This window comes from Penicillium bovifimosum, assembly GCF_028826915.1.
Source record: "Penicillium bovifimosum strain IBT 22155 chromosome Unknown utg000007l_segment0_segment0, whole genome shotgun sequence".
In the NCBI taxonomy this organism is placed as follows: domain Eukaryota; kingdom Fungi; phylum Ascomycota; class Eurotiomycetes; order Eurotiales; family Aspergillaceae; genus Penicillium; species Penicillium bovifimosum.
This window is the reverse complement of record NW_026622716.1, coordinates 31,910-46,726: the sequence shown is the minus strand read 5'-3', so window position 1 is coordinate 46,726 and position 14,817 is coordinate 31,910. Positions and strand designations below refer to the sequence as shown.

Here is a 14,817-nt window from a genome sequence, read left to right as displayed (position 1 = left end):
TCGATTTCCTCCATACAGTCTTCGGAATTACCCTCTCACGATTGTGTGATAGCAAACCCCAACAATCTTTGCTATTGCAGCAATATCTTTAATCGACGTTGTATTGTTAGAAGTGGATATATATGATGATTGGGAAGTAGCACTGTCGACTGCGACCTCGTCGATCATCCACCGACCAAATCAGAGTCAATAACACCACGAAGTCTCGCCATTCCTTCTTTTGGTGTATCCGACGACTTCTGTTTGATGAAAAGGGGTCGTAAATCCAGACCGCAGGGACAATGGAACAGCATCCATCATCCAGTATCGCTAAGACACTCGGGGGTAGCGGTCGGAGACTCCCATATCAGAACCCGGATGAGAGGGTATGGCCATAAGTATCAGGCATAATTTCGGTGACAGCGTGGTCCAGCCACTTAGAGATTCCTCGCCATAACCATCCCAGGCCAGCCTCTTGGCATTCTGGAATCTGGTGATCGATGCTTGCAAGCATTGCTCGCCTCAATTGATGTCCAAGGGAGAATTCACTGAAATTCATCATCTCGGGCAAGCAGTAGATAACTTGACATACTAGTCGGCACAATGTACTCTACTACGTGTCAAGGTGAAAGTCGGGCGGAGCTGGATCGATGGATAAGGCACCTGCATCGCAGTACTGTAGCGGATGAGGCCAATCAGATATTCTGCAACGCCAGTGTCTCCCAATTCAACTAGTTGTTTGAATCTACTTACCAGGCCCCACTGTAATCCTTGCTTCTGCGCCGACATTGGTTACCGATACTGTGGGTGGGTGTTCAGCTGAACTGGCAGATTGGGAAAAGGGACGAGAGATGAAGTCCACAAAGTACAGATTTGGGGGAACTTACCAAGGAGGTCGATTTACGACTAAGATATGTATCACGATTTAACATTTTAGAATTTCTGGGGTTTTCGCCTTTCCATGGTTACTTCCCGTTTCTCCCAGGGGACGGCGAATGGCACCGATCCAATCACCCCGGTGAAGCACTAGTTAAACCTTGGAGAACAATTAGGTTAGTCGAAACCTTAACCATGTGCTGTAGAAAAAGCCCTTCCGCTGTGTAGTATATCCGCCCGGAGACTTACCTAGGAGAGGTCATAACTAGTAGATGTATGCTCAGAGTATACGTACACGCATTGAGTGACTGACGGGCATTACATAGTCTAAATAAATGGAAACGAAGGTCATGCCCGGTTGATCAAGCGGCCCTACAGACTAATCTCCCACAAGGATCAGACTCGAACCCGACACTCTGGGCGTGTCGGACTTGCAGAGTTGCAGGGGTCATGGATCCTCGTTTTTATCGGTGTGCTAATGTATGTATGTTACAAGTCCGTACAGTAGGTCGCTAGTACATCTACGGGCGGAACTTTCCAATCTAAGCTGCCGCCGCTTTTACAAGGGCGCTCTGAATCAGGCCCACCGAGTAAATTTCAGTCCGGGCTCAGACTCAGTGAGCTACTGAAAATTGAAATACATCCGGTGACAAGCAGTAAGTCCAAATCCAATGATAAAGAGACGAGACTGATCAGAACATTTACTCTGTAATCAGCTCAGGCAATGACCGGCTCTCGATCCACATTCAGTCCATACCGAAAGGAGGATTTTACATGGAGCAATACTGTGCATTTTGCGATCACTATTGATTGTGTTGCGCTCTAGTCTAAGAAATCCGGGGAAGGACTTGCCCCGGTACCATGGGTGCCTCTGATATCCATATGGTCTCAACGAATCTCATGACCTTAGCGATCGTCCCTTGACTCGTATCACACAAATGAAGACGTGATTCATAGCTTGGCATCATGCTTCCAGCCCGGCATTTCAGCAAGGTCCTTGGCCGGAGCACCACGTGTAGATCTGAGGGCATCGCCTCCTGGTCTCCATCTCCACGCACTAGCCAGATCTTGCGGCAGAGATCCTTCTATCAACTCAACGACATGTTTGCCTATATTGGGCAAAAGCTTGAAACTATGGCTATTATATAAGATGTTAGCAAGATAATCGATAGTTATACACAATTTTGGATCGTCCACTTACCCGCTGTCTCCTGTGGCCAAGATAAAGTTCTTCCACCGGGGGTGCTCGCAGATCAACAAGTTGGCGTCAGCAGTATCGGTGCACCAACACATGCTCCGATTGAAAAGTTGCTTATCCCTGAAGCGGGGCATGAACCTCGCAATCGCTTTTCGAATGGTTTCTTCAGAAGCATCCGGGTAGGTATCCGTGGGATGCTTGGCGTGGGATCGAGGCACGGATATGAGCTTGGGGGAGGTGGCACCGTAAGGGCGATGCTGTTTGAAGCGGGAGAACCCGGGGAATTCATCGCAGACTTTGATTACTCCGTGCCTGTAGATGGAGAGTTAGTGTGGACCATACCTACATTTGCAGTTGGGCTAGGAGCGATTGCTTACTCGTTGGGCTCGAAGAAAAAGCCATATTCACCGTCGTATACCACGGGCACGTCCTTGTACTGGCTCGATTCTTGGGGCGTGAGTTGGATATGAGCGAAAACCCAGGCCTAAATCCATCATTCAGTTAGCGGCATGGTTATTTGATCAAGCTTTACTGGGTCCCTGGAAAAACGCCGTCAAAGGAGATGTCCTCAACTGACCTTCGAAACACACTGGTCCTCCAAATCCACTAAAGTCGGACTCCAGGCACCAGCGGCCAAAACCACCTTGTCGGCGTAGTATTCTGTTCCATCCACTGTCTCCACACCGTTGCATGTCGTTCCATCAGCAGCAAATAAAGGCCTCTTGAAAGTTCCGGCACTGCAAATACGCGTCAGTAAGGTAACGAACTCCAGGTTTCTAGAAATTCGAAAAGTCCTGCCCCATACCTGCCAAATCCGAACTTGACGCCTTGACTTTTGAGAAAGGTTCCAATCGCATTGATGGCCTTGGCTGCTGCAAGCCAGCCTCCATCACCGCAGAACAACCCCTTCCACCCCTGCCGTCTGATTAGCCCTTGCCATCCCCAAACTTTCCTTGTGATCGACTTTACCTTAATCTGTTCCCGCGTGAAGTGCGGGGCTTTTGCCAGAATATCGTCTTCACTCTCTAACCAGATATTCGTCTGCTCTAGTCCGACATTCGCGTCGATGAGTGCTTGGTGCTTCCGTCGAAGGCTTGCAATACCCCCTTCAGTCGATGAACAGTCTAACTAAAGGTGTGTAAATAACTATGGAAGTTGCTCGATATCCAATTGGACATTGAATAACTCACCATGCCGACGTTGTGAAAGAAAGGCTTGAACAAGGGATCGTTCCTCCACATATCGAGAGCCTCTAGGGAAAGTTGCAAGTCTGGTCCGTTGCGTAATCGGATGCTCATGATCTTGTTGAGGTCATATCCTGCAGATTGCAAGGAAGGAATTGGATATACATCAAGGACGGTGATGTTTGACGGAGGGTATCCAGCGCGGATCAGGTGCAGTGCGGTTGAAGATCCCATTGTGCCACCTCCCCCGACAATGAGAACCTTTGTGCTCTCTCGCGAAGGGGCCATGTTGTAGTAATCGATCTTGCGCGAGGTACGGAAGGTTTAGACAATCTTCGGGGGAGAAACGTCAAAGGACAATTAGAGGATCCTTATTGATAAAACCCTCGAGACAACCAGAGACCAGTCATGTGAGCAATCGCTTCCGGAGATATACTGCGGATGATATGCGAAGTGGAGAAAAGCTTCGCGTGGACCTTCAATATCTCAGCCACGGAGTTATCTAATCGTCCAAGCGGTCCACTCGCTGGGGGCCGTGAACGCGGGGAAGTGACCCACCACAGGGCCCCCCGGGCCCGGAGTTCCGAGATAAGCATCGCATTCACAGGACTACTCCGTGTTGACCCCGGCTTTTCCTTTGTTGCCAAAGGATCCTTGATAAAGATATAAAATTACCCCCAGTGTTTCCCGAAGATATCGCCTTGATTTCGCGTGGACCTTCATCAACCCCCGCATCCCGAGGGTGGACCTCCCCACCACGATGGCATGGATTTTGCCTTGTAGGGATAAGGGAAACAAATCGGGAAATTTGCCGGGGTCCAAAGATAAGACTGGGGTGCAGACTATACGTGACCATGTCTCGTATAAATAACCAGGCATGGGACGCAACAATCTCAAGCATCTTTCTGAATCACTCATAGTCATACCATACGCGCTGTGATCCTAACCCCTATAATGGCCGACAAAAAGAGTCTCCCCAGTCATCACGATGATGCTCAATCTTTGCCAGACAATGTATCCGATATTGCTCAGGGTGTGAATATGGAGCAATACAGGGCAAATGTCCCGCTCTGGAAGCGGGTATGGCAGAACAGTTTGACGCAGATGATACTTCTGAGCATCCAGGCATTCTGTGGGCCGGCCATGTCAGATGCAATTACAGGTGAGAGCGCAAAGTCCATCCTGGTCTGAATGTGCAGCTTAGCTTTTCCAGGCCTCGGTGGCGGTGGTCTTGCCTCTCCTCGGGTGTCGAATATCTCGACAGCCATTACATATGCCATGCTTGCAGTCGGTATGTACCTCAAGATCAGATAACAGCTTTCAATGCATTAACAAAGAACACCAGTTTGCTTCTTGGGTGGTCCGCTCGTGAACAAAATCGGTATCAAGTGGGCTCTTATCATCGGCTCGATGTCCTTCCCTATTCAAGGATCTGCGTACTACTGCAACAGCAAATTCGGCAACGAATGGGTAAGTGAGGCCCCTTCAGCATTTATGACACGAATAAATAGCTTGAAATGCCTCCCCAAAGTCTGAAATATCTAATCAAAGTCTCTCCTTCAGTACCTCATTCTCAGCGGGGCTATTAGTGGTGTTGGGACCGCTTGCTGGTATGTCGCCGAGGCTGGGGCTATCATGACGCTTGCACCTACCGGTGCCCGTGGAAAATATTTGGCTCTATGGATTGTGTCGCGGAATCTTGGCCAGCTTGTTGGTGGTGCAATCAAGTGAGTTTCCACAAGTGTATTCCAACAAGTGCATGGATGACTTTCGACTTATCTCTCACGTTTTACAGTCTGTCTAAGAACCACGAAAAAGGGGTCAGTGGTGGAGTATCTCCCGACACTTATATTGCCTTTGTGATTATTGAGTGTCTCGCGTGAGTGCACCTCCCTGCGAACAAGCTAGAAGGTAAGAGATGGATGCTAATTATTCTGCGTAGCCTGCCATTCGCGTTGCTAATAACTCCCTTCGAACGCGTTGTTCGATCTGACGGTACCAAAATCGTCACCTCGGAGACACTTTCTACCAAGATGGAAATAAAGCGTATTGGGAAGACCATGACGTCGAGACTCATTGCACTTTCTTCCATTTGGGCACTGTGGTCATTCTTTTACACGTATGCCCGCTTTCTAACTCTTTGTCCATCGTTTAAGGGAAATGAAAGGCTAACAGATATGTCAGCGGTTCCTGGACCACCTACTTGGGTACTTACTTCACTGTCCGCTCCCGCGCTCTATCATCCCTCGTCTCGCCTTTCTTCTGCGTGTAAGCCCAGTGTACAGTATTGTCTCGTCATTCAAACATGAACTAACTTTCTTCTCAGCGTTGGCTGCTTTGGGCTCGGTTTTATCCTTGATATGAAGGGCGTCAGCCAACGCCGCCGCGCCCAGATTGGCCTCTACACCGTCGTCATCCTCAACTTCGGTGTGTACATCTGGTCCATTATTATGCAGACCAAGTTCAACCGCCATAAACCTGGCTCTATCGATTGGGATGACGGACTGTACCCTTCGTCCTTCCTGCCGTATTTCTTTGTGCAGACTACGGGCCCGTTGTCACAGTCGTACATGTATTGGCTCCTATCATCATTTGCGACCGATGCGCAGGGTAGGTATTCCAAAGGGGTACTAGGGAATATGCAAAGGCCTCAATACTAACGGTCACGTTAGAAAATGTCCGTAACGGTGCCGCATTCCGCTGCATCGAGGCTATTGGACAGGCTATTGCCTACGGCATGAACACTCAAACGACGAGTAACCCCCTGATTGGATTGTACGTCTGCTTGGTTTATCTATATTACCCTCTTTATCAAACATATGTCTAACAGGCTTTCTAGCGGCGTAACTTTTGGGCTACTCGGGGCTGCTCTTCTTCCCATGATTATGCTTGTGAACACGACACCAGACCGCATCCCTGCCGATATAGTTGCCGAGGAACAGGCTGCTGCTCGAGAGAAGATTGATACCTGAGTCAGCTAGTATATTAAGGCCACTGGGCCAGTTATGGGCTCAAGTATGTATCAATGGTACTTGGATTTGGACCCATACAACTTCAGAGATGAGGTTTGTTAAGAGATGAGAAATTTACCAATGAGCCCGGTTGATGATGTACTGCACACGGGCGTACTCGGTTGTACGCAGTGAGCAAAAAGCGGCAAGGCTGCAGCCCTGAAAGGGAAGAGGAAAGCCAAGAAGTCGCAGAAGTAGTCGAGTACGAAGTATACAGTACGGAGTACATACGCAGTACATACGCAGCTAGGTCGTTTCCTTCTTCCCGACAGTCTGGTTCGGTTCGATGATCGTCTCTTAAATTCCTTCTTCGTTTGAAGTTTTTCTTTGGTGGTCCCCCCGCACTTGAAAAGCCAAGAACTGTTGTGACCGTGATCTATTCACTCTTATGCCTCTTCCATTTACTGTAAAACTATCATGGCACACATGCACCCCAATATCGATCTGGCTGATGCCATCGAAGTCGACACGGATAGCGCAGTAAGATCTAGTCCGAATACACTCCTACAATCCCTCCCTGCCCTTTGTTTTGACCTTGAGTGCAGGCGGATGACGAAAGTCTTTCAAGTGACACAACCTCGTTGAGCTCGTCGATTCTATCTCATGTTTATGAGAATGGTCGGTCATATCATGCCTATCAGGCTGGTGCTTATGTAGGTGGGGCTGCCAAATCAACATACTTCCGTTTTAACAATGCAGATTCTCCCAAATGATGAACAAGAACAAGGTATGATGATGTCTGTTGGTTTATATGTACACGTAACTGGGGAATTGACGTTCTTTCTAACAGATAGACTGGATGTGCTACACCATGTCTACCGATTGTGTCTCGGGGGAGAGCTCTGCCGAACCCCACTACAAAACCCGCAGAAGGTGCTCGACGTCGGGACGGGGACGGGTATTTGGGCAATAAGCAGTAAGTCCTTACATATAACCAGTACCGTTGGCTACTGATATTAACATGCAACCAGTTGCAGACGAGTTTCCTTCCGCTGAGGTGATCGGCGTCGACCTGTCTCCTATTCAGCCCACCTGGTAAGCCCTCGTGTGCATGCCATTGCGTTCCCATCGCGCCATGTTGACGCTAAATAGGGTCCCCCCAAATGTCCGGTTCATTATAGACGACTTAAACCAGGACTGGAGCTTCCCAGCCGATTCTTTCGACTTTATTCACGTGCGTGGACTTGCCGGATGTGTAGACGATTGGTCAGAATTCTTGGGCCAATGTTATGAGTATGTCCCAACTTCTGGCAAATTGGGTCTGTGGGATGTCCTAACCGTCACACAGCCATCTTAAGCCGGGTGGTCAACTTGAAATTGCTGAGGTAGAACCTCGCAGCTATGCCGACGACGGGTCGTTCCCCGAGGATTGCTACTTCAGCAAGTGGCAAGTAAGTACCCCCGCTCTTCGATGCATGGCTTCCTATTGAGAAAATAATCAGAAGGAATTTCACCGGTTATCAGAAGTCCAAGGACGAGATTGGCTTCCAATGGCCAATGTCCCCGCACTGCTCAAAGATACGCCATTTGAGGATGTTGACACCAACGTATACATGTGTCCAGTCGGGACTTGGCCCAAAGACCCCAAGCTGAAGGAAATAGGACGATACATGCGTGCTCAAACCGTTGACAGCGCGTTAGAGAGTTATACCCTCGCGATGTTCACACGATATGGGGACTGGAAGCCCGCGGAGGTTGAAGTGTTGCTCGCTCGAATTCGAGCAGAGCTCAAGAGCAACAAGTTGCATATCTATGCAAAATGGTTTGTTCTGCAAGTTCTGATTGAGTTGACTATACTGACATGGTGGAATAGTTATTTTATCACCGCACGCAGACCTTTTGATTGAGGTAAAACCTCGAAGCCGAACAAGATACCTCGGACTTTGATTGCATGGTGTAGCAAATAATGTGATCTGACACATTCAGACATAGTTCCACGATCGGCTGCTCGAACATAGAAAAAGAATCAGTTTATTTCAAACAACTCAAGTTGCTCAACATCGCGATCCTTCATACTGTCACTGCTCCACTTTTCTCCCGGGCTGTCTCAGGCAGCAACCTCTGCCTCAGGCTGCGAGGCAAGCTCGGGCCAGTCATCATTCTTGGCCATCACCCCCTTTAAACCTGGAAAAGACATGTTAGATTTCTCGTGAAAGTCATGTAGAGTTGGAATGTCTGGATATTTGAAACCCGAATACCCACCCGATTCCTTTCGGATCTCCCGGAAACCCGTGTCAAACCCGAACTTGCGAGCTACGGCACATGCCGATCAGCGGGAAGCAACTCATGCAAGTACCCCTGCTCTGGTGCCACCCCCATTATCACGACCCCCGTCCTATACAGAGCTTTATGGACCACCTTCTCAACCTGTAAGTCGTGAGCCGCTGCCGAGACCGCGGACGGCGGGACCAACTGCATCTCCGACTCCCCCACCGCCAACGCCTGTGCAAAAAGCATTCGGCGATGCGAGGCATTTCCTGGGCGGTCTAATCAACCATCCAACGGAATCAAACAAACATGTCACTATCTTGCGACATTCTCATGGCCTGGTCTTCTATCGTGGGCCGACTACTTCTGTCGCGATAACAATCTTCTCTGATGCCCCCTTGCCGTCGGACCGGACTCTGTGGCTGCAGAGTAAAGGGTGGACGGGCAAGACTGGCATGCAGTTCAAATCGCTGCTCCGGCTTCGAGATAGCTGGCTGGATGTGACTCCAGGTATGCCCTTGAGGGCGGAACAGATACCACCAGATGATGAACGAGCTTGGCAACGCGACATCAAGAAATTTCAAAAGAAGGCCCCGCCCCGCGCCCGAAATCCACATCAGCTGCGGGAGACTGCCGTTGTGCGGATTCCCGCTGAAGGAGGCGATGGTTATTTCCAGCTTGTGCTTTGCCAAGGTCCCAAGAAGAAAGTGCTTGGCAACAGCCCGGTATTCCGAGTGCTCTCCACGTCCACTGCGCCCAGTTCTATCCGTGGCGCGAGCTTGGCCACCCTACCCTTAGAGGTCGGGGCAATGGTAGTGAGTGTGTATGCTCAAACGGCAGCGCGAGCGGCGGCAGGTCCAGCCGCCATGGCCATTCAGGCCAAAGCTGCTCCCTTCCGTCCAAAATGGGTTACCAAGACTGCCGTTAAAAAAGTCTACTCGGCCAGTGGTGTCCAGAACCGTGTGGGTGGTATTATCAATGGCTCATATGGCCCCATCGGACGCTCCCAGCAAAACAAAGCAGCACCAGAACTCATTGGAGACGGTCCGGTCTCCATTGAGGTCGGTCCCCAGCCGCCGTTCCCTATGACGTTCAAAGCTCGTTGTGCAGTTGGGCAACCTCCGTCTCCAGACACCGTCGACGACCTCCCCAGATTGAGCTTGATTAAAATACCCGACTGGGTGACGTTTCAGTTGAGAGGGTACTTCTTTGGCTGGGCTCGTTTCGACATGGGGTCTAGCCAAGGCTCCCCGGCCGGGTCATGGTGTCCAGCTATCTTGTCTGTGCGGGCGCTGGATCCCCTTCAGGCTGAACGAGTCGATCTAGCCCAGATTGCGAGGCGGGTGGTCGCAATTCGCCTTCTCGAGCAGGTTCCTGTCCAATCAACCAAAATCGAGATCCGAGTCTTGGGCTATCTTCGCGCCGAGATGCCACCACCTACCGGAAGTACAAGCAAAGAACTTGCCGATGCGCAAGCGGCAGCTGCAGAGGCGGCTATTTTGACCGATATATACGATGCATCTGTTGTACAGGAGACTCTGGCCCATCCGGCGTGGGCTGCAGAACACACGGCTGCGCCAGACACCCAGCAGATGCCCAGTTGGATTGATCGCACTGTTGGTGGATGTACCAATATCATCGAGCGCGGACAGAAGTTCGTAGAGCAAGTCCCATTACACTTGGTTGGAGTTCGCTCAATGGGTGACGAGCTCAGAGAGAGCCAGGTGGCCGTCAACGGGTTTTACATTGTCCGCTAACCCTTGTTCATAATTTTATAGGCCCTTTGCGGAGGCACATCGCATTTTAATATGGACAACGCCCGAAATATAATCAATATATTACACAGGTTGTCATTCAAGACGTCAATCCACTAGTTACAGACGCCCCCGAAAGACCCGAATTAGGTACCTACAAGGGAGATATGAGCATGGCCAGAAAAACTATATAGGTATAAAAACACAAAATATTGGCCACATCCATTGAACCCAGGAGATCAAGGGCCCACGGGTGGCTCCGAAGCGGCCAAGTTACATTGACGGAATAACCGAACCTCGTTAGGTTTGAATGCGCCAACCACAGAATGCAGGACCCCGCGGTTGTTGAACAATACCAAGTCATTATCCTCCCAGTCATGAGGATACACATACTGGGGACTGATGGCTGGCCGCTGCAACTTGTAGACGATGTCCCGCACACGGGCTAGATCGTCGATCGTGGTTCCATCGGCACAATGGATACGACGCACGGCAGATGGGTGGATTTGCAGTGCCAGCTTGCCTGTCACTGGGTTTTTCCACGTCATCGGAAAGACCATGATCTTGCTGGGGTCGATGGGCGGCAGTTCTGAGTCCGGCAACTCCAAGCCTTGTGAGTGCAAACCGAGGCCAGTGGATCGAGAATGTGCTTGGCTCATCCAGATGTATCTGTCATGCTGATTAGTACTGAGACCAGTGGGGTATAGAACAGGAGACTTACGGGTGAGGGGCATATTCTATTTTGCTTGTCTTCACAAACTCCTTATCCTCGGGCGAAAGAAGATCGAACATCCGCTCTCCACTCACAAACGCCGTTGTCCCCAGGGGCACGTCCATTGTTTCCCCGGTTCCATCATCATACAATAATGTCTGACGGCGGCCCTTGGGAACACTTACTGCCATAAGCGTTGTCACCTGGGGCGGGTAGAGGTCATATAGCGCAGCGTCAATATGCCAGCGATAGAATCGGGTGAAATCATAGTCTTTGTCATCTGGAATGTGATCTTGGTGGAATGTCCGGTGATGAGGGTGTCGCAATTGGATATCTTTCAGACCTTCGTACGATTCCACATGTCCATTCCCGATCACCTGCACTTGGGGCTGGTGAGGAACAGTTTTGAGATCTGGATGGAGAATGCTTCGCTTGGCATCAATAGTCTTGCCATGTCCATAGCTCTCTGAGACAGGATCGAAGCGCTTGGTCAGCTCATATTGAGCCCTTGGCGATAGCCCTTTCTGGTGTTTGAATACCACAACGTGGTGTTCGTAGAGGGCCTTGCGGATGGTGGCAAATTGCTCATCTAGATAAGATTAGTTTGCAAAGCATATGAATTCCTGGCCATCATCGACAAACCAGTTAGATTTTCCAAATCAACGCCGTGGATCTCAGCACCGAAATCTATATCGGACCCAGGAGGAGGTCGAATAGGACGGACAGTGAGTGGTAGCACGGCCATATTTATGTTCTCTAAAGAATCCAAGTGGCTGCTATAAGAAGTTCTTTTATCAGTGGTCCTTTGCCACGTCAAATATTGAATTGTTGAAGTCGGATTGCTCGCCGGAAGAGACGGTCAACGGGGTGCACTGAATATAAAGAAGCACAGAGGGGATGATTGGATTTATACAGTGGTTCCATACCACGGCTTACTTCTACAATATGTGGATAGCGATAAGCTGAACTCCGAGTCGCGGAAGTGAAAACTGTTGGGTTTACGAGATTCAGCTGGATCGATTGCCGTTGACTCGGGTTGGCGAAAAGTGATAGAGCGGGCGAGTGACAAAACACACCCGCACCTCGGGTCCCCTTCCATGGAGCGTCATAGAAATGACAAACATCTCCATTGATTTCAGCCTTTATCCGCTTGAATGAGCTACCAAATCTTCCACCACGGCCCCCGCGGTTTCGGCGGTCGCTCAGCAGCAATAATCTCCTCCAATCCAGTTTGCATGTCCACTTCTTCGGGACGCCATGCCCATCCGTCACCCCAGTACAGTACTCGGTGCCCGAAGTAGAGAATCAAGAACGCAGGAATACCGATATATGCAGTGAAGAAGTTACTTACCGACCACTGCGATGGGAAGAAGACCGTGAAGCCGTTGATGAGCATCATGAGGATGGCACCCGCTATACCGAAGTAAGCCCCGTATGGCTGCAGCTTGGATTTATACGGTTGTTCAATACCTTGCGCTGCCACGGCCTTGCGGAACCGGAAGAACACAATGCCACAGCATATCCATGAGATGAATCCCGAAGTATTGGTGAAATTGACGAACCAGTTGAACACGATCGAACTGGAGTTGTTGACGGCAAGATAAGCCAATGCTGAGAAGCATGCTGAAGCTGACACAGCCCAGTATGGCACACCCCATCGGTTACAGGCCTTGAACACACTCGGCGCATTGCCTGACATGGCCAAAGAGTAGAGCGACCTCGAGGACATGTATAGGAACGAGTTTCCCGCGGACCAGGCGGATGTCAAGACCGCGGCGTTAACGATGTGATCCAGAACGGGAATACCAGCATTTTGGATGCCAATGACGAATGGGGACGAATTCACTGTGCCGTCGCCCTTGGTCAGACGGCTGGCATCAGATGGACAGATAACGCCAATGGCCAGTACGCCGAAGATGTAAAAGAAGACCAATCGGTAAATGTATCTCCGAGCTGCACGGGGCACGTTACGTCGAGGTGACTCCATCTCACCACCACTGATCACAATCAGCTCTGGGGCAAAAATGAATGCAATAGCGCTAGATACTGTGCACTTTAGCAAGCCCACAAACCTCCCTGTGCTGCCTTCCGCGAGATAAGCATTGAACGGGCGCGGGTCCTTCCAATAATGGAAACCTAGTCGCTGGCGATTGGGTCCACCGCCCCAGAAGAGGATGAATGATATCATCAACAGGCCTACCAGAGTGATAATCTTGATACCCGCGAACCAGAACTCAGCCTCGCCATACACTCGCACCGGCATGAAGTTGAGGGCGATGATAATGAACATCATGATAGTGATCCACACGGCAAGGTTGACCGATCCATTTTGGTCCCAGTATCCGATGACCAGTCCGGCAGCTGTGATCTCGTAGGGCACTAGAATTCCAAGGGAATACCAGTATAGATATCCCATGGCGAAACCGAGACTTCGGGACACATAACGGAAGCCATGATAACTCATTGTTCCGCCGTGGACGGGGAGATATGCACCCACTTCAGCGATGGCTGTGACAAGACCGTAGACCATGGCCGAGATGAAGACATAGCCCAAAAGAAGCGAAGCTGGGCCTCCAATGGCCAGCGCTTGACCGGAAGAGACAAAGAGTCCTGGACTGCGTCAATAATCTCTATTCGCAGGTCGTAAATCGGTAACGCTTACCAGTTCCGATTGTGCCACCGAGGGCCATCAATTGAACATGTCGACTTTTCAGCCCGCGTTTGGTAGTAGCATATCGGTCATCGAGCAGGTCGGCTTCGACCAGATTTTTGACGGCTTGTCCTTTCTCACTGATTGGTTGTCGGCCCTCGTAAGACACCTGAGGTTCAGTCTCTGGTTTGGCCATTGTACCTGGCGTGCAACAGCAGGAATGTGAAAATTGAACTGAAACGGTGGACACAACGCCGACTAAGCCCTTAGTCTTATATCTTCTCAGATTCAAAAGGCTTGCACCGCGCCGTTGCCCATTTAGAGATCCTGGACAGCCACATCACATTAGACTCTTATCTTTCTCCTCACTGACTGGCCGGATGAGGGGTCCGTGATAGTCCTAACCAATGACGATCACGAATCACGCCGCAATACGAAAGTGCGATCATCGGGTGAAGCCTCTAGACTCTGGGCTGCAGATGGGACGGGATCTTGTCTGTCTTTAATCTGCATTTCTCAGCGACGTCCACGGGGTTGCTGGTGGTTGAATTTTGGCTGTCCTGACCAAGTGGCTCTTTAGATCAACCCTATGGTGGGTCAATGATAGTACAGTGGATCTTCAGCTGAGAGCCTGAGTGGACATGTGGTTTGATGGGAGGTAAGCACAACGCGTAACTAGACGTATCTATTGACGGATACATCTCACAACAGCCCTGAGGTTGGCCGATAACGAGCCAGCAGACCGGGATATTAAGGTAGCACCGGTCCGGCGCTAGTTTCTTCCAAGGTTAAGTTAGCTGTTTTGCTTCGAGTAAATTTCAATGGTTTGAACTGCAAGAGGTTGCAGGGGGGAGCATAGGCACTACACCAGAACAGGAAAATGGGTTCAAACCTGATCAATCAAATATCCCTGTCATTCTTTAATCGGACTAGTCTGTACGGATGAGGCTTGGTCTCGGGCGCCGGTTAACTCAAACAGTTATTCCGAGGGAATTCTCGTATTGCATGTCATTTGCATAGTATGAATCGACAGATGAAGGAACGTACGTAATGGCTAACTGCATACATCCAGAGATGAAATTCAGAACAAGAAAGCATCATGGCCGAGAACCACCCTGGATGTCCGACAGAACAGATCCCCAATGTTCAAGCAATGACCAGTTCTCGTCAAGATGATACCTTTAGGCTTTTCTTTTCTTGTCAACTATACTATGTTGACTTCCAACTTACATGCCTCGAAATTGG

At 50.0% G+C, this 14,817-nt stretch overlaps 6 protein-coding genes across 6 annotated transcripts; 3 read left to right on the top strand and 3 right to left on the bottom strand.

Annotated features, from left to right (window-relative positions):
• Positions 1-1,806: 1,806 nt before the first annotated feature.
• N7515_008944 (NAD(P)/FAD-dependent oxidoreductase) lies at positions 1,807-3,525 on the bottom strand (the record flags this gene model as incomplete). The annotated part of the gene is made up of 7 exons (XM_056669688.1): positions 1,807-1,993; positions 2,057-2,365; positions 2,431-2,537; positions 2,631-2,790; positions 2,859-2,968; positions 3,023-3,181; positions 3,244-3,525. 7 exons carry the CDS (start codon positions 3,523-3,525, stop codon positions 1,807-1,809), a joined length of 1,314 nt encoding a protein of 437 aa, XP_056517487.1.
• A 666-nt stretch (positions 3,526-4,191) lies between these two features.
• N7515_008943 (uncharacterized protein) lies at positions 4,192-6,209 on the top strand (the record flags this gene model as incomplete). Its single annotated transcript, XM_056669687.1, has 10 exons — positions 4,192-4,399; positions 4,451-4,528; positions 4,583-4,707; positions 4,801-4,964; positions 5,033-5,116; positions 5,180-5,356; positions 5,422-5,505; positions 5,564-5,847; positions 5,910-6,012; positions 6,077-6,209. 10 exons carry the CDS (start codon positions 4,192-4,194, stop codon positions 6,207-6,209), a joined length of 1,440 nt encoding a protein of 479 aa, XP_056517486.1.
• Positions 6,210-6,674: 465 nt separating this feature from the next.
• On the top strand, positions 6,675-8,095 carry N7515_008942 (class I SAM-dependent methyltransferase; the record flags this gene model as incomplete). The annotated part of the gene is made up of 9 exons (XM_056669686.1): positions 6,675-6,728; positions 6,794-6,901; positions 6,948-6,975; positions 7,039-7,164; positions 7,220-7,283; positions 7,341-7,481; positions 7,537-7,639; positions 7,691-8,010; positions 8,062-8,095. The coding sequence occupies 9 exons, from the start codon at positions 6,675-6,677 to the stop codon at positions 8,093-8,095; spliced, it is 978 nt and encodes a 325-aa protein (XP_056517485.1).
• A 324-nt stretch (positions 8,096-8,419) lies between these two features.
• N7515_008941 (LipA and NB-ARC domain protein) lies at positions 8,420-10,213 on the top strand (the record flags this gene model as incomplete). Its single annotated transcript, XM_056669685.1, has 1 exon — positions 8,420-10,213. The coding sequence occupies one exon, from the start codon at positions 8,420-8,422 to the stop codon at positions 10,211-10,213; it is 1,794 nt and encodes a 597-aa protein (XP_056517484.1).
• A 236-nt stretch (positions 10,214-10,449) lies between these two features.
• N7515_008940 (TauD/TfdA dioxygenase family protein) lies at positions 10,450-11,667 on the bottom strand (the record flags this gene model as incomplete). Its single annotated transcript, XM_056669684.1, has 3 exons — positions 10,450-10,879; positions 10,932-11,511; positions 11,565-11,667. The coding sequence occupies 3 exons, from the start codon at positions 11,665-11,667 to the stop codon at positions 10,450-10,452; spliced, it is 1,113 nt and encodes a 370-aa protein (XP_056517483.1).
• Positions 11,668-12,081: 414 nt separating this feature from the next.
• On the bottom strand, positions 12,082-13,768 carry N7515_008939 (proline permease PrnB; the record flags this gene model as incomplete). The annotated part of the gene is made up of 2 exons (XM_056669683.1): positions 12,082-13,532; positions 13,585-13,768. The coding sequence occupies 2 exons, from the start codon at positions 13,766-13,768 to the stop codon at positions 12,082-12,084; spliced, it is 1,635 nt and encodes a 544-aa protein (XP_056517482.1).
• Positions 13,769-14,817: the final 1,049 nt, after the last annotated feature.